Source organism: Hippocampus bargibanti, linkage group LG01 (assembly GCF_051943395.1).
Source record: "Hippocampus bargibanti isolate YZ-2025 linkage group LG01, ASM5194339v1, whole genome shotgun sequence".
NCBI classification, from domain to species: domain Eukaryota; kingdom Metazoa; phylum Chordata; class Actinopteri; order Syngnathiformes; family Syngnathidae; genus Hippocampus; species Hippocampus bargibanti.
The window spans coordinates 7,103,017-7,128,929 of NC_142734.1; the positions used below are offsets into that span (position 1 = coordinate 7,103,017).

Consider the following 25,913-nt stretch of genomic DNA (forward strand, 5'->3'; position numbering starts at 1 on the left):
GCCCCATAAAAAGCTACCTTGATTCCGCTCTCTTGAAGACATGAACAGCAGTCAGCAAGTTCTCTACATCGCCGACGACAATGAGATACGCAGCCTTGATCCTGGTTTGCCCAACTGGCGCTATGAGCAAACCTTCCAAGGGGACGCTAGTGTGCGCATTGATGCCATGGACCTGCACGTCAAGACCAACCGCATCTTCTGGACCAATTGGCACACAGGTCGCATCTCCTCCTACGAACTTCCCGGACAGTCCACATTGTCGTCCAACTCACACCGTAACAGACGACAGAGTACAGGCAGGATCACCAACCTGCAGGTATACATCACTTCAATAGAGCCTTGAAATACGAGTTTCATATCTGCCGTGGCCATGTTCCGAACTCCAAAATTGTTGTATGTAAAATCACATATTATATTTTGAATGAATGAATAGACGTGCAATGATTCCATTCCAGGTTACCCAAAACATCATGTTTTTGGATGCTTTTCTTGATCTGGGAAATCCAAAATATATTTTACTATGTAAAACACCAATTAACTAATTCGGTGCCATTCCCAAATTTACCGTAATTTCCGGACTAAAGAGCGCACCTGATTATAAGCCTCACCTAGTACATTTTTAAAGGAAAAGCCATTTTATACAAACATACATAAACTGCACCTGTCTATCAGCCGCATGTTTAATACACCTTAACTTTTCTTTCAAAACAGTGCCTGTTACGCGGCAGCAACACAACAAGCATTACGGTAGTAACACAGACCTATCAGGGCTGGTAAAAAAAAAACATGCCGGTAAAAGTCACTAATACACGGCAGTAACACAGCAGCAACATGTTAGCACTCGCTAACAGGTCTGGGTACAAAAACGTGGCAAGTCGCTCAGAGCCGTCCTCATCTTCTTCCTGTGCACCGAAACCATGGAAGTCGTCCTCCTGCGTGTCGGATTAGAATAGCATCAGATATTCGTCGCCACACACGCTCTCATTCTCTCTATCGTTGTTGCGTTAAGTGTCACTTTCATCCTCAGGTAAAGTCACTCCCGAGCTTGCGCTGTCCTCTCCATTACGCAGCAGTCCGGTTTTTAGAAATTTTATTTTGTCATTTCAAGCGCAGATAACTCCAGACGCATATAACTTTGGAATTAACCTTTTTTTCTCATGGAAAAAGAGAGCCTAAGTTTTTTTTACGCTGAATTGAATGTTTATGTAGTCCTAAAACTCAATATTCTGTGGGTCATGGAATTCAAGTGACAATGACAAAAACCCTGGCACTCGAGTGGACACATTTTTGCACATACTGTATTCCGGCAGTGAATGAGTTAATATCCAAATTAAGCACTGCAATGGCTAAAGTTAGTTTCATCCTCAATCATTTTTTTAAGTACAGTGATACCTTGGCTGACGAACTTAATTGCTTCCCAGAAAGTGTGTGTAAGGTGAAAAGTTTGTCTGCCAAACATTTATTTCCCATAAGAAACCATTAAAAATTAGAATAATCCGTTCCCTGGTCCGCATAAAACATAATTTTCTACTAAATAAACCTAAAAACTACACAAAATATACCTTATTTTATGGATAATAAATGTGCTATTGTATATTGTAATTAAATAAATAAACTGTACTATATATTAAAGTCGTTTTATTTACCTTTGTGATGGTTGTTGATGTAGTTGCGTCTTGATGATATCCGAGTGAAGTTGCTGTGCTTTCTCGGCGGTAATACCCTTACACACACGTTCCCCTGCTAGCTGCTTTTCATTAATCCAAATGAACAGAAGTTTTTCAACCTCTTCTATTGCCTGAGACCGTTGCTTAGACAACACAGAAACACCCTTAGCCACACCTAGCAATGGTCGACTTAGCATACTGATACTGAGACGCTAAGTCACACAAACGCATACCTCATTTGTGTTTTTCGATGATCACCTTCTTCTGCTCGACCGTAATTGTCTTTGGTGTTCTCTTCGGTTTAACACTAGCCTGTGGTGGGGTCTTTTTCGGTCCCATAATAGCAGAAGTATTCCACTCGATAACAAACCACGTCTGCACTCAAAGTGGGTGTGGAATACTAGTCCACCAGCCACGGTGGCGCTGTGTGGTTTGGTTCGTCCACAGAAAATTAGTTTGTATGCCAAGATTATATTCTCGTAAATTTAATGTTCCTAAGGCGAAAGGTTTGTGAGCTAAAGTGCTTGCAAGATGAGGTATCACTGTATAAATATGCGAATCAGCTGAACAACTGCTTTTATCTTGAAAAATCGAGCCACTCCAATCTTAAGGCTCCACTGTACAAAGAAAGGCAGTGTTTGACTTGTTTGCGGACATTTCTCATGTCACCCAGATTAAAGAGCTGAAAATGCCCCGAGGAATTGCTGTAGACTGGGTGGCCGGTAACCTGTACTGGACCGACTCTGGTCGAGATGTCATTGAGGTGGCTCAGATGTCAGGCCAGCATTGTAAGACTCTCATCTCCGGCATGATAGACGAACCTTATGCCATCGTAGTGGATCCACAGAGAGGGTACGACATTAACTATTTTGCTTGACGGATACGTTAAGATGTTCATTTGAAAATTACATTTCTGTTTCAGCACCATGTACTGGGCAGACTGGGGGAATCACCCAAAAATTGAGACAGCCGCCATGGATGGAACACTCAGACAGACTCTTGTTCATGAGAACATCCAGTGGCCAACAGGTCAAATTTTTGATGCGAACCAAGTTGGCGCATTGGTTTGTGTAACTACCAGCTCCAGATCAACAGTATAGTGCATGCTTCGCTCTCTTTTCATCTACCAGGATTGGCAGTGGACTACTTCAACGAGCGCCTTTACTGGGCAGATGCAAAGCTCTCAGTCATCGGAAGTGTTCGTCTGGATGGCTCCGATCCCGTCACCGCCGTCTCTGGCATCAAAAACAGTTGAGTTCTTTCCTTGGACGAAAAACAGTCACTCGTAACGGAATGACAACAACTGCGTCAATCAGAGCTTTGCCGATGTGAAAATGTCTTGCCCTGTCTTCATTTTCAGACCTGGCCCACCCGTTCACCATTGACATCTTTGAGGACTACATATATGGAGTCACGTTAATCAATAACATTGTTTTCCGGGTCAACAAGTTTGGAAAAGGTCCAATGGAGACTCTCACCTCAGGCATCAACCACGCTACTGACATCGTCTTGTACCACCGATACAAGCAGCCAGAGAGTGAGTGTAATCAATTACGTCTTTGGAAGATCACCCGAATAGGGACATGATAGTCAATCACAGTTTTTATACTTAAATCTCAGCGCATTTTGAACCATCCAATAATATCGCTGTTAAACTAAATATACAGTAAAGTCTCGTTATATCGATATTCAAGGGAGTCCGAAAAAATATCGATATAACCGGGACTATCGATATATCCGACCCTGTTTGCATGTAATTTTCTCTGTGCGTGCATAGAAATAGTATCGATATAACCGGGACTATCCATATATCCGATATCGATATAACGAGACTTTACTGTAATTGTTGCATATCTTTATCAAAACAGAGACAGAAAGAAACATGGAGAGACATTTTAACTCATTCACTGCTAGACGATGTGCAAAAATGTGTCCACTCCAGTGCCAGGGTTTTTGTCATTTTGTCATTTTGTCATTTGTCACTCGAATTTCAGGACTCATAGAATATTGAGTTTTAGGACTACATGAACATTCAATGCAGCGTAAGAAACCTTAGACTCTCTTCTTTCATCAGAACATAAATGGTTAATTCCTAAATATAGCTATCTAGATGGCTAGTTGTCTATTAGCTATCTATTAGCTAGCTAGTTTAGTAGTAGCTTTCTAGTTAATTCCTAAGTTATATAGGTCTGGAGTTATATGATTTTGAAATGAAGGTGGCTGTCCAAAATACAATGCAATTTATATAGATTGGTTTATATAGCGCTTTATTTAACAACACCTGAAGCTGGAACAAAGCGCTGACATGGGAAAACAGGGAAATGCTGCCCCATTGTGGGAGAAAAAAACATTGCCAGATGTCTGCCCAGCACTTTATCGGCACACAAGGAAGAAAGACACAAACCCGAACTAATTCGGGAAGGGCACTCAATGTCATATTTTCAATTCCCGAATAAATTCGTAAATGGCAGTGAATGAGTTAATAGAGAAGAACTCAGCTGGCATATTACTTAACCTCTAAAAATATAAAACTTGGATCACACCATTAACCATCTACATCCGGAATCCCACATTGTATATTTGTAACGATTCTCACAAAGTGCTTGTGTCTCTTTGCCTTAGTGACGAACCCCTGTGACAGGAAAAAGTGTGAATGGCTTTGTTTGCTCAGCCCCAGTGGACCGGTGTGTATCTGCCCCAACAACTACATTGCAACCAACAGCACGTGTGTGGAGAGGACTGGCCCGACCCAGTCGCCATTTTGTAAGCTTGTATTCTCACACATGCAAATGCATTTACGGATGTCTTTTCCAAGGAATACAATAAAATCTTCTCGTGGCATAAACTTGCCGCTCACAGATGCTGGTGGAACTCCTCACATGGCCTTTCAACACTCTGTGTCCTTCTTTACCTCCACAGCACCCCCCTCTGGCCCATGTGACATTCAGTGTCAAAACGGCGGGAGCTGCTTCCTCAATGCCCGACAAATGGCCAAGTGTCGCTGCCAGCCTAGCTACACCGGAGAGAGATGCGAGATCAACCAGTGCCGGGATTACTGCAAGAATGGAGGCACCTGCACAGCATCTCATACAGGTGAACAAGCTTAGATCTGTTTGCTAATCTTATTACCGGTTGTTAGCAAATGAGTGATTTTCACTTTCGACAAGTGGATGTCCCTAAATAGTTTCAGCAAAACCCCTACACCCCAGCTAGCGGGTCAGCGTGAGGTTCCTGTGCGATGGGTATGAAATGATGACACCTCATACGTTGCTCCTCTCTGATCGGTTGTGAAATTTACTCCTCGTTTAAAGGACAACCGGCGCCTGCGGACAAGTTGTGTCCATAATGTGTAAAAATCACTTCAAATGATTTCTACTGAGCGTATTTTACAAAGATTCCACCGCATATAGCTATATTTTACGTTTTAAGACTCGTGCTGAATAGTCAGGAAGTCTTGTTTTCGAGTTGGTGACGATTCCTGACGTCGCGTCACATCAGAATCGCCCCCGACCAGGAAAGCGACACACAATGCATTCTGGGTACTTTGTATGGACTGAAAACATGGTGTAGATCCGTGTTGATGGCGAAATTAGAAGGAAAACACACAAATAATGCGATGGTGAATCGTTGTGTGTTGCATCAAGACTAATATTTGATACAAGTTGACACAAATTCCCAGCAGACAAATCAACCCATTTCTAACGGCGCTTGGGTGCCATCTTGTGCATTTTTGGGGAGCTACATTGGAGTCCAGATGCCTCAAAATGATACAGAAGGACTTCTTTAATCGATTGCAAACATTTTTGCTTTCCTCTTCAGAACTATTTTAATCATATTCATAACTGGATGAGTAACAAGAAAGCATCTCCGAATCTGAAGCCATTGTTTTGATTCTAGAGCAAGGCAAGACGTCCTGGCGTGACGTCACGAACAAGGGGGCGGGACCTTCTGAAAATTGCCATTTCCAGGGTTATTTTGAAGTAGTTTTGGGACACTTTAAGTCATTTTTATTGGTGTTTTGCATTTGACTAAAAATATCAGCCTGCATGTTTTGGGTATTTTAGATGCTATAAAACGTTTTTCTGATGTCATTTAGGAAACAAAAAAAATAGTGTCGGTTGTCCTTTAAGATACAGATGCTTCCCACCTTACGAACGAGATATGTTTCGAGCGGCCGTTCGTAAGGTAAATTTGGTCGTAAGTTGCTTCAGTGCTATATTTTGGTTTTTCGGGAAGTATAAAACACAGATTCTCTAACAGTTATAAAATAAATTCACACCTACTGTAGTACGACAACATATATCCTTGGGTCTTCAGTAACCAATACTGAAGCTGCTGGCACATAATAACTGAATTACGTGCCAGCAGCCATTACTTTTTGTTATGCATCGCGTCCTCCTGGAGCGTCAACTTAGAAGAGGGATTTCTTCCCCGCCCACATATTCTTATTCTATACTATTATTCATAACTTGAATGTTCATAAGTCGGGGAGCGTCTGCACATTGGAGTATAAGGCGTACCCCCAATGTATGGTGTATTTCCAAACTTTTTCCACGTGCAAGGCGCACAAAAGTATAAGGCGCACCTTCAATGAATGAAATACAATTCCAAATATACTATATATATATATATATATATATATATGTTTTTCAATGGTGCGCCTGGTAAGGTACACCACATTATAAGGTGCAACAGTAGAAGCTGATATTAGGCACTACTTCTTCTACAAGAGGAAACAGAGTCGGTGGGCGCTGACAGTAGTTTTGAGACCTGTTGTGGCTCAATATGACTTCACATATAAGGCGCACCTGCGTATAAGGCGCAGGGTCATCTTTTGAACAAAATCAAGGCTTTTGAGCGCACCTTATACACCTGAAAATACGGTAATCAAGATGTCAACAAAGATGGTATCATTACTATGGTTCTTTATTCATCGTCTCTTGTGGTATCTTTGTGATAGGTGCTCCAACATGCAGATGTCCAAAAGGCTTCACGGGTCCCACCTGTAGTCGTCACACTTGTCAAAACTATTGCCAAAATGAAGGCAACTGCTCGGTCAACTTAGGCAATCAACCAACCTGCAGCTGCCCAGCAGAGTACCACGGAGATCAGTGCCAGTACAGTACGTAGATATACTCACATCTTCACTGTATTATACTTTGACCTTTGACACCACTTTATGGCGTTCAAGTTGCTTTGGGCAAAATCTTTATAAGTTTTACAAGGTTGCCTTCTGACAGGTAAATGTGAAGGCTATTGTGAGAACGACGGAACATGCTTGCAAACCTCAAACGGCACCAAATTGTGTCAGTGCTCCAGCCAGTACATCGGACACCAGTGTGAGCTGGACAAATGTGTCTTCTGTGGCACAGGCCGCTGTTTGACGTCCCCTTCAGGAGAAGTCTCTTGCAGGTAAACACACATGGCCGCCTATGGATGTTAAGTGGCATTTGCATGTATAAATAGTGGTTAAAAGTCTCCATCTGCCTGCCCAGCGCCACATAGGAAACATTTTAAATATTCGACCCAGTCCAACCTAATTATTTATTGATATAGCACATTTTAAAAACGCTGCAGTTTCAAAGTGATGCAGATGATTTCTGTTTTTGCAACCACACAAATTAAGTAAATTTTAACAGTTCTTAAAAAATAATAATACAGAGAACTACTCAACTGTGTTCATGTTTTAAAAGCTATGGGAAATAAATGGTTCTTAACTAATTCACTGCCATTCACAAATTGAAGAGCGCCATTCCCGGATTTGTTTGGGTTTTGTTTTTACTTCATTGGGTGCCGATAAAGCGCTGGCCATGGCCTCTGCCAATGTTTTTTCCCTTACACAAGGGGGCAGCATTTCCCTTTTTTCCCATGTTAGCGCTTTTTTTCCAGCTTCAGCTGTTGTTAAAGCGCGATATAAACCAATATGTATGTATTGTATTTTGGACAGCTGCTCTCATTTCAAGCTCATATACCTCCAGACCCATATAACTTAGGAATTAGCTGTTTTTTCTGATGAAAGAAGTGAGTCTAATGGTTCTAACGCTGAATTGAATGTTTATGTAGTCCTAATATTCAATATTCTGTGGGTCCTGGAATTCAAGTGACATTGACAAAAACCCTGGCACTGCAGTGTACACATTTTTGCACGTCTGGCAGTGAGTGAAAGAGTTAATTAGCAGAGGGGTTCGAACCTATCTATTTGCTATCTATTTGCTGTCTATTAGCTATCTATCCAGCTAGCTGTCTATTAGCTATCTAGCTAGCTATTTATCTAGCTAGCTATCTATTAGCTAGCTATTGGCTAGCTAGCTAGCTTTCTATCTATTTGAGTTATTCCGGGTTGAGTGAACGCTGGCGCGTGTGGCTGCTGCTGCTCACCCACAGAAAAAACTTGTCCTGTGACTGTAAAGTGACCTTGAGAGTTTTGAAAGGCGCTTATAAATGAAATGAAATGTATTATTATTATTATTATTATTATTATTATTATTATTATTATTATTATTATTACATAAATAATTTAGCTTGTGGTTTTGCCTACTTGTGTGTTCGCAGCTGCCCCAATGGTCAGACCCAACCCAGCTGCTATACTTGCTTGGACTACTGCTCCAATGGCCAATGTACAGTTGACAGTCGCACACTATTGCCCCAGTGCAGGTAAAATAATACACACTCTATACTCACAAACACATGCACACGCACGCACACAGTAACCGTCTCTCTCACTGTGTGTTCAGGTGTCCAGCAGCATGGAGAGGTTACCGGTGTGAAATTGCTTCCTCCGTGGATTCTTCCGCATCCAGTGGAAGTGAGTCAGAAGTTTCATAGCACTGTGTTGCTGATTTACAAAAAAAATAATCCTTTTTTCTTCTTATTTTGACTGCATTTGCTTACCTTCTTTTCTTCCTGCCAGACACAGCCTCAGTGGTGGTCCCCGTGCTTCTCCTGCTCTTGCTGGCACTGCTTGTGGTTGGCGCCATCGTGTGGTACAAGAGAAGAATGCGAGGGTAGGCTTTGTTGATGTTGTTTTAATCTTTCTTCTTTACATCTCCACCAACCATCTATTTCCTGTCCCCCAGGTCTCTATGGCCGGGCAAATCTCGCTCTCAGTATTTGCGGTAACTTGGCAGGGTTACATCATTCACCGGTTTGGCTTGTCTTAATCCCAGTGGCGGGCCGTGGATTTTATGACTCGGCCTTCGGCAGTGCTACGTCTGAATTAATCCAGACTGAGAAAAGTGTGGTGTGATTTACTACAAGTCCACTAGAGGGTACCATTAGCCAGACAATAACTGACCGACACCGTTCTTAATGATGTCCATTTTTTCTTGACAAATTTTGAAAATGGCTTTAAGAGTAAATCTGCAGCAAATCCATTACTTCTCCTCCTTCAGCCATTTTGGGTTGACAATACCGCTATTAAATAAATACAATATATTTGCTTATGCAGCTCGCGACCAATACCGTGTGCTAGCTCTGGCCAGTAGGCTATTGTCACTAGTGGCTTGTGATCAGAGCATTTTTCGCAAACTATGACGTTGACCACTGCCTGCAAGAAGGCGCTGGTACCCCTTTTGGGTTGCCAACTCGATTTCTGATTGGTTATAACAACCGTTTGATCGACACATTTTATGCGACGGGGCCCACAGAACTGATTGTGAAGGCGTCCAGGTCGATTTCTGACCCTGGTAACAAATTATGGCATAAATGTGATTGGTTAAATGCTAAAATCCCAAAAACACGCATCTGGAAGCAGCACAACAGGGGAAAAGCAATGAAAGGAAGCTGAAAGACAGTTTGGAATTCTTTAATAAGAATTCATGGATAAAATATAATTAACATCAGTCCGTGATTCAGATATTTTTTTCGGCCAGCAGATAGAGCTTTGCAGGCCTTGACGGTCCGCCACTGGTTCATCCTTTTCCCTTCCTCATATCAAGATGGCCCCTGCTGTACATCCTTGGACCGTTCTGTTATAAACACCTCTCCGTCCCTGCCTGCATTTTGTTCCCCAAGAAACTTAAAGACGCATTTCAACCATAGCAGCATTACCTTGGAACGAGGAATTAGAATTTTTAGACCGCTAAAAAGGCGGCGTCTGGCTGGCTGAAGATTTGTTTTGTAAAAAAAAATTGGCTGGCAACCATCTCAGCATGTCCACAACCCTTGTGAAAAAAAAGGTTGAGAAAATGGATGGATGTTCTGAAATCTATCTGCCTGGCTGCTTTAAACTTTTTTTTTTTGGGCACCTACCCAACCTCAGCGGTAGTGCAGCAACCTGTGCCATCTCGTCATTATTTCTTTAAAGGACAACTGGCACCACATTTTTGTTTCCTAACTGACAGAAAAACGTTTTATAGCATCTAAAATACCCAAAACACGCAGGATAATATTGTTAGTCAAATGCATTGTTTTGATTCTCAAGCAAGACAAGTCTTGGCGTGACATCACGAACAAGGGGGCGGGACCTTCTGAAACTGGCCACTTCCGGGTTCAATTTGAAGTAGTTTTAAGTCCTTCTTTATTGCTGTTTTGTGTCTTCATATTCGGAGAAGATGCTTTCTTGTTACTCATCCAGTTATGAATATGATTCAAATAGTTCTGAAGAGGAAATCATAAATGTTTGAAATCGATTAAAAAAGTTATTCCGTGTTATTTTGAGGCATCTGGACAGAAATGTAGCACCCAGAAAATGCAGAAGATGGCGCCAAAGCTCTGTTGGAAATGGGCTGATTTGTCTGCTGGGAATTTGTGTCGGCGAATATCAAATAGCAGTCTAGGCGGAACACACAACGATTCACCATCGCGTTATTTACGTGTTTTTCTTCTAATTTTGCCATCAACACGAAGTTTTCAGACCAAACAAAATACCGTAAAATGCATTGTGTGTCGCTTTCTCGGTCAGGGGCGTTCCCTCCGTGACGTGACGTCAGGAATCGTCACCAACTCAAAAACAAGACTTCCTGAATATTCAGCGCGAGTGTTAAAACGTAAAATATAGCTATATGCGGTGGAATCTTTGTAAAATGCGCTCAGTAGAAGTCATTTGAAGCGATTTTACAAATTATGGACACAACTTGTCTGGAGGCATCGGTTGTCCTTTAAATATTCCTCCTCATTGTTCTGTAGCGCAAATGCTGTAGTAGAAAAAATGGCAGACATCAAAACATTCCTGGAATTTTAGGTTGAAATGTGTCGGTTGAATCTTGTTTGGATTTTTTTTATGTCTTACGCCACAGGTGTCAAAGTCAAGGCCCGCGGGCCAAATCCGGCCCGCCACATCATTTTTTTCGGCCCGCGAAAGCAAATCAAACTTGTTAAATTCCATGATGATTGCTAAAATCTGAGCCAAAATTTCATATTTTTGGATGTCAACCACAATAAAAGTCATTATTCTTGACTTCAGATTTGAAAACAAGTTATTAATTAATTTGCTGTGTGCTCTATATGTAATATTTGAAGGGATTTAAACATTCTAATGGGTTCCCCAAATTCATAACGGCCCTCGAGAGGAAACCATAACTACAATATGGCCCGCGGCAAAAAATGACTTTGACACCCCTGTCTTACGCCATCCCATTCCCTGTTGTTCACGTTTGGTCAATATGCCTGCTTGGTCACATATATAACTGTTGATCATTTAACAAAAATGGCGTGTAGTCTGACTAGCATTATTTTACAATGCTGCAGTGTTTTCCCCTGGTTTAATCACATGGACATTTTGACAAAAGAAAAAAAAATGCTCATTTGATAAACTATGTTGTTTATTGTGTGTTACTCTCCTATTGTTGGTGTTTCTTTTTTTCTACTAATGTGTTGCTGATTCAGTTTATCATTGTTTATATTTGTTCAGTGCTAAGGGGTTCCAGCACCACAGGATGACCAACGGCGCCATGAACGTCGAGATCGGCAATCCCGCATACAAAATCTACGAGGGAGACCCTGACGATGACGCTGGGGAGCTCCTCGATTCAGACTTTGCTTTGGACCCGGAGAAAGTAAGAAGGAGGCAATTCATCTTATATGACAAGCAATTTGGCCAATTTACAAATGAAACGAAAAACAGGACGTGAGGTTTTGATCAACCAGGGGAGGGTTGAGAAAACCGTGGGCACAACAGCAGCCGTTTCTCCAGCAGTTGTATTCCCGCCATGACAGCGGGAACAGTGCAGCCTAATGCATCAACCGTACTGCAGAAACATCAGCCGCATTTAACTAATTCACTGCCATTCCCAAATGTATTCAGGAATTGAAAAGCATGACATGGAGTGCCATTCCCGAATTTGTTCCAAGTTTTGTTTTTTTTCTGGCGGGGGGACGTTTGAAGCCTCGGTCAGGCCTCTGGCAATGTTTTTCCCCCCCGTGAGGGGGCAGCATTTACCTTTTGTACAGCCTCCCCCACTTTCAACTCAGATGTCTGACAGTGAATTAGTTAACAATTAATAAAATCACTTTTACAATTAAAAAAAGTACGACTAAATTCAAAGGTATAAAACTGTTGAATAAAATAAACAATACAGTACAAAAATGATTTAAAATTGCATTTTCGGTGCAGCTCTCTCTCTTGCTTCTATTTATAATTCTATTTTGTTTATTGTATTCTATTTGTGATTGTATTTTATTTATTATAGTACCTATGCTTGTCTGTGACTGTAAAGTGTCCTCGAGAGCTTTGAAAGGCGCTTCAAATGTAATGTATTATTGTTATTACTAAGACTGGATCAAAATGACAAAAAAAAAACATAAAAAAACAAACATCTGGGTGAAAAGGAAGTCCTGAAGCTTAACTCATTCACTGCCAGAAATGTGCAAATATGTGTCCAAAATGTGACCATCCCTGCCCCCTAAAGAAGAACAACATAACAAAAACTAAATCACTTTTGTAGATGACATTAACTCATTCACTTCCAGACGATGTTCAAAAATGTGTCCACTCTAGTGCCAGGGTTTTTGTCATTTTCACTTAAATTGCAGGACCCACAGAATATTGAGTTTTAGGACTACATAAACATTCAATGCAGCGTAAGAAACCTTAGAATCTCCTCTTTTATCAGAAAAAAAAATGAGTGAATTCCTAAATTATATGGTGGATGTCCAAAATACAATGCAGTACGTACATAAATATTGGTTTCTAAAAACAATTTGCCGTTTTCGTGTTTATTATCTTTGATAAAGTCATTGTAAGTGCCTCGCACGCTGGGTCCGAGAGGACAGTAATTTAATCTGTGCTGTATGTCATGCATATTGGCATATTTGACAATAAAGCTGACTTTGACAGCGCTAACATGGAAACAAATCCAAATGCTGCCCCCTTGTGGAAAAATATTGCCACAGGAGGAGAAAAATCAGGAATGGCACTCGACGTCAAACTTTCAATTCCCGAATAAATTTGGGAATGTCAGTGAATAAGTTAAAGGACAACTGACGTCTCCGGACAAGTTGTGTCCATAATTTGTCCATAATTTGTAAAATGGCTTCAAATGACTTCTACTGAGGGTATTTTACAAAGATTCCACCGCATATAGCTATATTTTATGTTTTAAGACTCGCGCTGAATATTCCGGTAGTCTTGTTTTTGAGTTGGTGACGAGTCCTCACCCTACGTCACTGAAGGAACGCCCCTGACCGAAAAAAGGACACATTGTAGCAGTCCTTCCATCACGTCAATGCATTTTGCTGTACTTTGGTCTGAAAATGTCGTGTAGGACCAAAAAGAGGCAGAAGAGGGCGACAAAGCTCCATGTAAGGAATTAATCAGCCTGTGGAAACTGGCTGATTAATTCCTGACACGGCTTTGTCGCCAAGTTCTGCCTTTTTTGGGTGCGACATTTCCCACCCCTGATGCCTCAAAATGACACGGAATAAATTATTTAATCGATTGCAAACATGTATGCTTTCTTCTTCAGAACTATTTGAATCATAACAAGAAAGCATATTCTCCGAATCTGAAGCCATTGTTTTGATTTTCGAGCAAGGCAAGACGTCTTGCCGTGACACCACGAACTGCGTGTTTTGGGTATTTTAGATGCTATAAAACGTTTTACTTCAGTTACGAAACAAAAAAGTGACGTCGGTTGTCCTTTAAGATGGTTAAAAAAAAAAATACCGAAACTACCTTGATCCCCAAAAAATATTTTTTTAGTTGCTCTCTTCTTCCTCAGTGCGACTGTAAAAATAAATAAAATTGTATTTTCAAACAATGCTGCGTAGACCTTTTCCACACACTATAAAAATGGACCTTTCTGCACAGTGCACTAAAAGATCTTGTCTGAACTCTGCAGCCCACCAACTTCACCAACCCAGTGTACGCCAGCCTCTACATGGGCGCCCATAACAGCAACAACTCCCTCGCCAGCACCGATGAAAAGAAAGAGCTCCTTTCCCAGGGCGATGAGAGCATGAGCGACCCGCTGGCGTAGACCCTCGCATCCCCCCCTGAACTGTGCCAGCAATTCAGCCAATGCTGAGCCCCCAAGCCCCCTCATCTTATGCCTTTCCCACCTCAAAAGAAAAACAATGACCATAAATTTGAGAACACTGTATAAAATGTATAAAATGAAGGACTACTTTTTTAAGTGATTGCAGTATTATATGTTGTTCTTTGATAACAACATCAAATCATCTGGTGACGAAAAATGAACCATTTTATAGACATTTACTCCTTTATTTGACATTGTTGCTCACTTCCCCGCAGCTCCCGTCATGCATATAGACGCTACCGCTGTGCTACGAGAGACAAATTGCAGTGGAGCATCTTTTTAGTATTATTTTTGTATGAATTGTACAGCAGGGAAAGAGAGAATATTATTCCATCATCCAAAAAACATTTCACACCAATTAAATTGTTGTCATGTTGTGGATGAAAGAGCATCTGTGTCACGTTTTAGGTTACAAATAACAATAACGTTTTAGGTTTTTCCAGTTGAACGCAACATGGCCTCATCCAAGTGATTGTCTTATACATACTTGCACAGCTAAAAAATGTTGTATGTACATGTGTGTATGTGGGAACCTCTTAACAAAGTGTCTTGAAAGAAACAGTAACAATTAGCAGTCTGTACTTTGTAACATTATAGTCATTTACAGTGAATATGCATGTGAGTGATGATAATGATGATGATTGTAACATTCCACGATGTGAGAGGTCTGGGATGGGCACTGTGGCCTTGGAGGAGGCACATTTTGTTGAAGAACGTGACAACAGACCTATATGTATGTTAACTCCACCCAAAACAAGAGTGACAAATAATTAACTGTGAATTCCTTCCTTCCTTCTCTATTGACCGGAACTGTACTTTGAGGAACGGCTTGGGTGATTTCATTAGATGGTACGTATGTTTATGGGAGTCTATTTCTTTTTTCTCATTATTTTGTGTAACGACATGGTCAGGTGATTTTGGTTAATTCTCACAGTTAAGTGCATTCCCAGGACGGAGACTGATCAACTTCCTGATGAGCATTCCTTTGCTAAAGCCTCTGCCGTGCCGCTAATGCTAACCATGTGTCTGTTTCAAGAATGTTCTGCTCGCTGTGTCGCACTGTTAGTCGTCATGATGCTTTAACTGAGGTTGTGGGCCGAACCTGCCATATAACTGCACGCACGCACGCACGCACACACACACACACACACACACACACACACACACACACACACACACACACACACACACACACACACACACACACACACACACACACACACACACACACACACACACACACACACACACACACACACACACGCACTCACACATTCAGACCATACATTCAGCAACCTTACCCCATCACCTTAAACAGTGTTTATTTTTGTTTTAAACATCTGACCACATAAATTAGAGCAATCATCATTCAGTTGGAGAAATGTGTTTGTTGGAAGAAAAAAACCACATTGATTTGTGTGGTTCTGATGGTTTTTATGATTCTATTTCTTTTTGATATAAGAAATTAAATGGATTTTTATAGTAGAGATGTACTGTGACTCACGTCTGTCATTTGAAGAGGTCAGGGATGGCGGGACCGGTGGCAAGATCCTCTCAGAAATCTGTGCTTCCTCATTTCAGCCCTTTTGGAATTGTATTCGATATTGTCCAAAAAGCGGAAATTTAATTTCTCAGCCAACCCTATGTATGTAGTAGTTGTTATTTAGTTTAGTTTAGTTTTTTTTACTTCAAGATGGCGCCCGAAAGTGGCTGCCTTTCCAGCAGTTCCTGTATTTTGTTTTTCTACTTCTTTCTTTCCTTTCCTCTTTCATAACTTTGCTGCTGTGAAATGTAAATTTCTCCACTGGGAGAACAATCAAGGTACCGTGTTTATTCAAGTATAATGCACAATATTTTCTACCTAAAAAAGAAGTCAATGTTTGGGTGCGCGTTAGAAATGAGGCATTGGGGAAAAATTACCATATATATTTATAATAATAATAATAAAACATTTTATTGATTTTCATCACAATGCTTGGTCTGAGCCGAGAAAAAGTGAATCAAAATTGCAGTGATTCTGAGGGCCGCAATGTGGAAACGTTCTACTATTACTTGATTTCACCAAAACTATTTTTTTTGTCTTTGCTGAACTATGACAGTGGCAAGCAAGACAAATAAATGCTCTTCCACTAGTTGACAAAGTATAATAAGCATGTTACTATTGCTAAAAAAACACATCATGGTGTTAAGAAAGCCTGTTGTGAGGAAAATGAAGCTTAAACTTTGCTTAATGAACCACTTATTGCACTTTTTGGACTCCTCAAGATGTTCAACACTGTGGCCTGAAAGCACACCGACTTGGCATTCTTTGAACCTTTTTTAACAAAACAAACGTGACTTTGACCTTATTCTTTTTTATTACATTGAAAATAATTCACGAAAGATTTGTAGATTCAATGTCTTGATTTGATTGTACACTAACAACAACTCAGCTTCATGTATTTTCATAGGAATTTGTGTAAAAAAAAAAACGGTCACTCCATCTCCAATGAGATGAGGCATTAAGAAAAAAAATCAATCCTTTGTCTGTCAGCATGTTGGCTAACAGTAGTCCACCAGTAATCGTCATACACTTCTCAAGCGTTACTTTGTGTGGCAGAAAGCTCCGACAAGGCACAGATCCCTCTTACATTCAAAAACAACTGCCCTATTTGCATAGTGGTTCCGTATCATAGGGCTACTGGCAATCGTACAAGAGCATTCTTATATGGTTTAACATTCGATACAAATATTAAGGCATAACACTGTTTCCAACAAAGGCACATATTAAGCAAAACATGACTTTTTGGGGGTTTGTTTGACATTGTAGAATTGTCCAGATAAATGCATACAACTGTCAATAATAAGCACATACAAAATGGCCTCCGGTGAGAGTTTCTTGGGTGTCTTCCAATGTCATTGGATTAATTCTTACAAGTCTTTGCAAAAAATATATCCCAATAGCTGCATCAACTCCATGTCCGTGTCCATGTGGAGTTCCAAAGATGCACATGCATCAGCTCACCGTTGCTGAACTCTGGGTTACTCAACCAGAACGCAGGAGGAAAGTCTCACAGTGAACGTTCCACTTTTTTTAAGTGGCTGTAGAAAGACCTTCATAAATAAATAAATTAGCCAGCTAAAACAAGGCCTCTGTTGTGAACATACAAACTTATTTTTTCAGTCTTTGTGATATGTGGTCCCAGGATCGAAACAGTCTATTGGCAACATGGCCAGGAAGGTTAAGGCAAAGGGAGGGAGAAGTATAAGCGATCAATAAGTGGTTTAGGGTCTCTTCCAACCGTTGCGGATCAAGGCATCAGCTCGCAGGTATGGCTGGTTTCTCAGATCTGTGAGTAGACATGGAGGGAGGTAGGGGTGGGCACAAAAGTGTTACATGAGACACACATCTCAACTCGATGTGTCCAACATTTTACAAGTACAGTATTGTTGATTTGTAGCACAAGCATACCTGCCAACTTCTGAAACCGGGAAAGTCAAGAAATACACCGGGGTCCAGCTTACTGCGCATGCACAGTAAACTGTCTGCATTTTCGCTTGTGAGCATTTTTTTAATCATTTTAAGTACAGTGATACCTCGGTTTACGAACCCCTTGGCTTACGAACTTTTCGGTTTACAAATGTTAAATTTATGAACATTTTACCTTGGCATACAAACTTTTTTTTCGTACACGGAGCTGCCTCAATGAGTGATGTGTCGTTCACGAACCAGCCCGCTCTTCTAACAACAAAATGGCAGCGACTGTTTTTGTCCTCTATTCCCTGCCCTCAGTCTTCGGTTAAAGCCATGTGATTGGTCAAGAACGCAGCAGAGAGGGGAGGTGGTTTTAACATTAAAGAGATAGGCAGACGACAGTGAGAGTTTCAACGTTGATAGTTCAAAGGCAGAGTATAGACTACAAGGTTAAAATATCCCATCAATCAGGCTCCACAAACAACCCGCACAAGCCATCTGTACACTTGATGCAAAAAGCTATCAACCCAGCTAAACAGAATGCAATTGATGAGGAACTAGATACAATTCTCACAGAGAAAGCACCTACAAGGGATCATTCCTCAAGATGGTGAAAGAAGAAGGTTACATTCCTTATCACGTGTTTAATGCTGATGAAACCGGCCACTCCATTTCATCAAGCCATCAACGACCATCACATAGGTAAATAAAACAACTTTTTATACAGTACAGTTTATTTCTTTCATTATAATACCATAGCACATTTATTATACATAAGATAAGGTATATTTTGTGTAGTTTTAAGGCTTAGAAAGTAGAAAATTATGTTTTATGAGGACCTGGGAATGAATTATTCTCATTTTAATGGCTTCCTGTGGGAAATTAATTTTTGGGATACACACTTTTCGCCTTACACACTCTGTCTGGGAACCAATTAAGTTCGTAAACCAAGGTGTCACTGTAATTTATAGCGTACTACAACTTTTGTAAGGGAACGGTAATCATTTATACGAGCAGCTATTAGCCAAGGTTGACAGGTATGAAACTTAAACTTGCGTCATTTTCACCTTTTCTTGAGCGAAGTCTAACACCTGGAAAGGTTTGGGAGTATTCCTCACGAAACGACTGTAGTTTTCTTTGACTTTTCACACTTTTTGTCCAAAATTTTCTCCGGATTTTTTGGGATTTTTCTCCGGCAGATGCCATTACACGACTATGACAAAAACCACGCTAACTCTTGAGTCTCGATTCCAGGAATGAGCTGTCACTCTGGATTCCAGGAAAGACCTGTACCACACACATGCGCAATTCATCTGAAGCACAGGTGTCAAAGTCAAGGCCCAGGGGCCAAATCCGGGCCGACACATACATTTTTTCGGGCCGCGAAAGCAAAGCGAACTTGTGAAATTCCATGATGCTTGCTAAAATCCTATTCAAAATTTCATATTTTTGGATATAAACCACAATAAAAGCCGTTATTCTTGACTTCAGATTTGATAACTAGTTATTCATTAATTTGTTGTGTGCTCTATGTGTAATATGTGGGGGGATTAAACATTTTAATGGCTTCCACAAATTCATAACGGCCCTCCAGAGGAAATCATAACTACAATGTGGCCCGCGGCAAAAAATGACCTGATCTTAAGGAAGCTAACAGCTAGCATTTTTGTGCCGATCGCCTGTTCTCGTGCTTTGAATTAACGTTGAGTACAGTACTTACTATTTTTACAATTTTGAATTTATTGTTTTTATTGGATAACATAATTTTCCGTATTAACCCACAACCCAGAATGGGATCATGAAAAGCGTAGTTTTAACAGCAAAACCGGAGTAGTTGGCAGGTATGCACAAGTGAATCACGGCAAATTCCCAAAGCCTTGGATGTCGACAGACTGTGTGATGTCAGTGGAATTTCAAAGATTTTCGAGAATGAAACAAAAGCAAAAGGTAATGACATTGAGATGATTGCACTTCCAGGTCAACAGGCTCTTCATTCAGCATAACGCAATTCTGGCATTATGTTTGGTCGAGAGATTATTTTCTCGTGTTCTTCATGGACACCCACTGGAACCGGTGATTATGATTTAATTTAATCTAGTAGATCTGTGCATTGGTGGTATAGTGGTGAGCATAGCTGCCTTCCAAGCAGTTGACCTGGGTTCGATTCCCAGCCAATGCATAGTGAATTTTTTGCTAATTTCCCACTGTGGGACTACTAACGCAATCACTGCCATTCACAAATTTAATTGGTAATATGGCATCGAGCGACATTCCCGAATTTGTTTGGATTCAGTTTTATCATGCTTGGGTGGCGATAAAGCGGTTACTGTGGCCTCTGGCTGTGTTTATTTCTTTTCCACAAAGGGGAAGCATTTCCCTTTTTACATGTTAGCGCTTTGTTCCAGCTTCAACTGTTATCAAAGTACTATATAATCCAATGTGTGTATTGCATTGTACTTTGGACAGATGCCCTCATTTCAAGATCATCTAACTCGGGGCACATAGAATTTAGAAATTAACTCTTTTTTTCTGATGAAAGAAGAGAGTCTAAGGTTTCTTACGCTGCATTGAATGTTTATGTAGTCCCAAAACTCAATAGTCTGGGGGTCCTGGAATTTGAGTGACAATGACAAAAACCCCGGCATTGGAGTGGAAACGAACGACTAAAGTTGCATTTTACTCATTGAGAAGGGTATTCTCCTGCTATACATTCAATGCATCTTAAGAAACCTTATCAGAAACCTTATTAGAAAACTGTCTTATCAGAAAGATAGAGTTAATTCCTAAATTATATGGGTCTGGAGTGATATGAGCTTGAAATGAGGGCGGCTGCATTGCAATTTATTAAAGAATTGAAAATATGACGTAGAGCGCCATTCCTGAATTTGTTCAGGTTTTGTTTTTTCCTTGCGGGGGTGCAGATAAAGCGCTGGTCAGAACTCTGGCAATGTTTTTTCCCTTCCACGAGGGGGCGGCATTTCCCTTTTTCCATGTTAGCGCTTTGTTACAGCTTTAGCTGTTGTCAAAGCGCAATATAAACCAATATGTATGTATTCTATTGTATTTTGGACAGCCGCCCTCATTTCAAGCTCAGATAACTCCAGAGCCAAATACAGTAATTTAGGGATTTTTTTCTGACGAAACGCTGTATTGAATGTTTATGTAGTCCTAAAACTCAATATTCTGTGGGTCCTGGAATTTGAGTGACAATGACAAAAATCCTGGCACTCGAGCGGACGCATTTTTGGCCTTGAATGAGTTCAAGGCTTTCTGATTCTGATGAAAGTGTATTACATGCCTTGACAAAGATACCTTTGTTTTGGTAATCAAACTTTTTTTTATAATATTCAAAGTGTCGATAAACATAATAACACCAAAGCAATTTCCATGCTCATGTGGACCAAGTATCTTTCATACATGGATCGTTATTTTTGTATAAGTTCGAATACGGCACTCCAGTTTGACTTGATTTTACTCCCTGGTACTATCTTTGTCGCTACTTTATTTACTGTATTGGATAGTTGTCCATGTGAAGCGCTTTGTCCCAGCTTCAGCTGTTGTTAAAGCGCTATATAAATCAATATGCATTGTATTGTATTGCATTTTAAATCACGTGAGACTATGTCGGTGTGCCTAACGTTGCGTCCAATTGAAGTATTTGTATTTTCGTGGCTGTTTTGTTGTCCTCGTCGAGCCTGTTGACCAAACAGCACATCGCGGGCGACCATGAACACGGAGACAAAACATGATTTAATGGATGAACGCTGGACAACATGCAACATAAAGGAGTGTGTGCGGAGGATAAGGATGAATGTGGTGGTGGAGAAAGACACGGGGGGGGGGGCACTGGTCCTGAAAACCCTTTTGATGGATGCCTCACCCTTTTTGTGTGTCTACAAATCAGTCAAGGGCGTTTACATTGCATAATATGCGGTAGATTTGGTTTGCGCGATGTTATAGCAGCTGACGGGACTGTAGTAGCACATACGGGCGAGACAGCGCTCAGCCAAGCTATACCTTTCTTACCCTCCTTTAGGAAATACTGTTGAAAATCTTCATATTGACTAGAAAGGGAGATGACAGACAATGGATGAGGAAAAAAGAGTCACATGTTAGCTGGAAAACCAACACCAAACAAGTTAGTCTCATGGAACAAAGCATTGTGGGTCTTAGCCAAACCTCTTCATGATGGCGTTTATGGGGCGGTTGGGGTTTGCTAGAGGGAAGTGGGGAGGGATGCGGAAAGCTTCCGCTCAGTACTTCCTGAGTGGAAGTGTTATCATTGCTTGTATTTGAAGCAAATCAGTATATTTTGTGCTTGATGACACTTTGTTCTCCCAGCAAAGAGGTTTGGCCGACTCTTCTCACCAGACACCAGTCTTTTTAACGCAAACAAAATGGCGGCCCAAGTTAGTGCACACTGTCTGTGGAATGGAGTCACGGGGATCATGCCGCATGCAAAGTGGAGGTGGGGTTGCATATCGAAAGACACCTGGATAACCTTGGCGTTAAAGGGGGAGGGGCTAGCAGTTGGCATCGTCGCAGAGGTTGGCCTCACAGAAGAACCGTGAGCCGCGTTTAGCCGTGCGGGCTGTGAATGGCACGCTCTTCAGTACTGGGGGGGGAGGGAGGAGGAGGAAAAGGGGGTAGAGGGGAGAACATGTTTTTATCAAACGAGAAAGGCCAAATACTGGAACGCATTCACATAGCGTTAAGGAGACACTCATGACAGCCCGTGGATCAACTTGATGGAAGATGCAAGACGTTTTTATCTTCAGCAAGGGATTTTTTTCCCTCACTTTTTGAATATTTCTTGGATGTATAAATTGTGCAGGTGCACCAAATTATTCAATATGGGCAACGCTTTCAATACCATGATAGCAGTGGTGGGCCGTCAGGGCCAGCAAGGCCTTCTCTGCTGGCCAAACACTTCACTGAAGGCCTAGGTGTGAAATGCACGGACCGCCACTGCATGATAGAAGTGTGAAGACATAAAAAGCAACTCAACATTGGAATATCTTGCCTGGTGGCGGTGACTGTTTTGTTTCCTCATCTCCCTCATGACATCCAGCACAAAGCGACTAGTACTGATTTTTGATTTGCGCTATTTTTGTGACGAGTTTATACATGGAAACCTGACTCCTAACTGCCAAAATAAATTAAATTGTTCATGCACATATTATAGTTTCTACATTTGCATTTGAATGTTGACTGCAGCTTGAGAGTTTAAAAAAATTGTATATCATATATACAGTATATACATATTTTTTTATCAACTAATATATTAATATGCAGTCTTGCATCTGAAACAAAGCGCTTCACATAATAGTCAACACAAAGCAAAATAATAAACACAACAGGAGCATGAAAACATGGACAGTTGTGCAATCTTAACGACTTTCCCCAAGTACTCTCTGATGTTTGAGTACAAGACAAACACTTCATTACATAAAGTAGTTCTAGATGGAAGAGAAAGAGAAGCCTCCCTTTCACCAGTGGATCAAAGACGTTATGGTGGAATGTGCACGTCTGCTATAAGCAAAGTTTTGAACAAGAGAAAAACAACACCCAAAAAAAAGCAAGGCTCGTGAGAGCACTTGCCGACAGCTGCCTACTCGGGTGCCATCTTGGAAAAAAGAACTAATATACTAATATATTAGATTTTTTGTGTTGTTTTTGTTTTTCAGTTGTCACTTTGTGTTGTTGGCCTTCGTGTGGAATGGATACAGCTTGTTTTTCAGAATTTTTGGCCACGATATCAAGGAGGAGACCGTGTTGAGCAGTTACGTCTTTTAGGCAGCACGAATATGCCAGCACTGTTTTTGATCTGGGAGGAATGTCAGTGCCATTTGACTGTCATCGCTGGACAGCTGAGGGACAATATTGCTTTTTTTGCACCTGTAATGGGCACCATTTTCACAGCCCCGATGTGTTCAGTGTTAAGTTTGGTGCTTTTGGACAATCTGCGGCTGGATGGATGCATCGCTTGAGGAGCCCGCGATGAAAGAAAGGAGCGTCAAATGCAGAGCGCCAATGCGTATGTGGAAATGTCGCGGCTTGGAATTGAAGCGGAATTAAGTGGGACAGAAGTTTTGAGACAGTCTCTTTTTGGCAATGGATGCTACAGCTTTGTGTTTGCTTCCAAAATTTAGCTTGTAGCAGATGTGGACGTTTCACCATGAAATCCATGATCTACTGGTGAAAAGGACGCTTTGGTCCTCTCCTCTTTCATCTAGAACTGATTCATACAACAAAGAAGGTGCAGAAAGTGTTTAAGATTGAATGACTGTCTGTGTCTTTTGTGTTGTGTCACATTATTTGTTATTTAGTTGTTTTTTTACTTCATGATGGCACCACATGAGTGGTTGCCTTTCCAGCAGCTCCTGTATTTTGTTTTTCTACTTCTTCCTTTCCTTGCCTCTTCCTTTCCATAACTTTGCTGCTGTGAAATGTAAATGTCTCCAATGTGAGACTAATAAAGGCTAATCCCATCCAATCCAAACGGAAGCAGTGACCTCTCCCACTTTGGCTCAAACTGTTTAACACACAGTTGAAGGTCGACCACATTGGCCGCACAGAACTTTGCCAGACGACACGTCACAAAATAACCACTACGTGCTGGATTCCAGATCTGTCGGCGCGTGTACCACATAGCACGAAGTGCATTTCAAAGCGGCCGAACGGTGAACGACCAGAGTGGTCATAGGCCCTTGACGGGACCTCCAAGAGGCGCAGTCTGGCCCACCTGTGATGATGTCCTCAATGGTGCCGTCCTTGCCTTCGTACACGGGCCGATGCTCCTTGGCCTGCCGCTTGCGTAGCTCTGCGATCAGCTCTTGCTGCTGGTGCCTCTTCTTTTGGGACTGAACCTAAAACACAATCGACAGAGTGCACTTGGAGTGTTTTGCTGTAGCTTGCGGACACATAGCAGCGCTTCATTGAGCACGGCTGAGAGGTATGCACTTGGACCACACCTTGGGGTCATGCTGTTTCGCCTCTTGAGCCAGTAACCTTTCTCTCATGGCTTCCTCCTGCTTTTTCCTTTGTTCGTTGTCCTCCACTGCATCCTGGAGAGATGAGGAAAAGATCAGATGTCAGCAACAAGAAAGTCAAATTAAAGTCAATGCGGGTGCAAGAAATAAACACAGGGAGGTTTGGGAAAGTCAGATCTTCGAACCTCTATGCCACCCTCCCTTAAAGGACAACCGACACAATTTTTTTTGTTTCCTAACTGACATCAGAAAAATGGTTTATAGTATCTAAAATACCCAAAACACACAGGCTGATATTTTTAGTCAAATGCAAAACACCAATAAAAATGGCTTAGTGTCCCAAAACTGCTTCAAAATGACCTCGGAAATGGCGAGTTTCAGAAGGTCCCGCCCCCTTGTTCGTGACGTCACGCAGGATACTCCAGACACAAAACAATGGCTTCAGAGAGTTCTGAAGAGGAAAGCATAAATGTTTGCAACCGATTAAAGAAGTCCTTACGTATCAATTCAAGCCTCCTGGACTCCTATGTAGCTCTCAGAAAATGCACAAGATGGCGCACAAGCTCAGTTGGAAATGGGCTGATTTGTCTGCTGAGAATTTGTGTCCACTTTTACGGTGTTACCTCAATTGGTAGTGTTGGTACGACACAACGATTCACCATCGCGTTATTCAGGTGTTTTTCCTTCTAATTTTGCCATCAACACGGATTGACACGATGTTTTCAGACCCAACAAAGTACCCAAAATGCATTGTGTGTCGCTTCTCGGTTAGGGGCGTTCCTGACGTGACGTCACGTCAGGCATTGTCATCAACTTGAAAACAAGACTTCCTAAATATTCAGCGCGAGTCTTAAAACGTAAAATATAGCTATATGCGGTGGAATCTTTGTAAAATACACTCAGTAGAAGTCATTTGAAGTGATTTTACAAATTATGGACACAACTTGTCTGGAGGTGTCGGTTGTCCATTAACCTTTGTGGAAAATGTCATTGTGTTAAGGCAATGTGTAAAAGTACTTCCAGACAGAAGTCTGTAAGTAGTAAATCAAGAAAACGTGCAAGACATAACAAGAAAATGGTTTAAAACTGACCCACCAACAAAGAACCAATGGCTCGGAATAGTGGAAAAGATATTTGAGTTGGGTAGATTCACACACATATTCAGGTTCCAAGTAGGGAAGTTTAAAACAAAATGGGGGAAATGGGATGAATATAAAAAAATCAAACAAATGAATGAACAAACGGCACTACAAATCAGACAGTCAAGATAGCTCACAAATATAAATCCAAAATATGGGTAACTTGTCACTACTGATCACTATTT

General features: G+C 41.2%; 2 protein-coding genes and 1 non-coding gene across 8 annotated transcripts in view; 2 read left to right on the plus strand and 1 right to left on the minus strand.

Annotated features, from left to right (window-relative positions):
* The window catches only part of LOC148902902 (low-density lipoprotein receptor-related protein 1-like), a 107,933-nt gene extending 92,568 nt beyond the window's left edge, over positions 1–15,365 (plus strand). Inside the window, exons 76-89 of the mRNA XM_088992903.1 lie at positions 39–316; positions 2,341–2,519; positions 2,590–2,696; positions 2,798–2,917; positions 3,028–3,204; positions 4,290–4,430; positions 4,587–4,760; positions 6,628–6,789; positions 6,908–7,079; positions 8,220–8,321; positions 8,402–8,472; positions 8,578–8,671; positions 11,518–11,662; positions 13,946–15,365. Coding sequence (XP_088849029.1) covers positions 39–316; positions 2,341–2,519; positions 2,590–2,696; positions 2,798–2,917; positions 3,028–3,204; positions 4,290–4,430; positions 4,587–4,760; positions 6,628–6,789; positions 6,908–7,079; positions 8,220–8,321; positions 8,402–8,472; positions 8,578–8,671; positions 11,518–11,662; positions 13,946–14,083 — 2,060 coding nt within the window. The 3' untranslated portion in view covers positions 14,084–15,365. The remainder of the gene's footprint in view (positions 1–38; positions 317–2,340; positions 2,520–2,589; positions 2,697–2,797; positions 2,918–3,027; positions 3,205–4,289; positions 4,431–4,586; positions 4,761–6,627; positions 6,790–6,907; positions 7,080–8,219; positions 8,322–8,401; positions 8,473–8,577; positions 8,672–11,517; positions 11,663–13,945) is intronic.
* Positions 15,366–15,503: 138 nt separating this feature from the next.
* The window catches only part of fmnl3 (formin like 3), a 54,942-nt gene continuing 44,532 nt past the window's right edge, over positions 15,504–25,913 (minus strand). For 3 of the 6 annotated variants that reach the window (XM_088992938.1, XM_088992929.1, XM_088992910.1), the window contains 3 exons: positions 24,572–24,664; positions 24,343–24,466; positions 15,504–17,472 (listed from right to left, as the gene is read on the minus strand). In XM_088992938.1, the coding sequence (XP_088849064.1) occupies positions 17,408–17,472; positions 24,343–24,466; positions 24,572–24,664 (282 nt within the window). In that variant the 3' untranslated portion in view covers positions 15,504–17,407. Of the gene's footprint in view, positions 17,473–22,089; positions 22,213–24,342; positions 24,467–24,571; positions 24,665–25,913 lie in introns of all 6 variants that reach the window. The other 3 variants (XM_088992946.1, XM_088992915.1, XM_088992922.1) reach the window with 2 other exon arrangements.
* trnag-ucc (transfer RNA glycine (anticodon UCC)) lies at positions 19,705–19,776 on the plus strand. The gene has a single exon. It is a non-coding gene; the product is annotated as a tRNA-Gly (tRNA).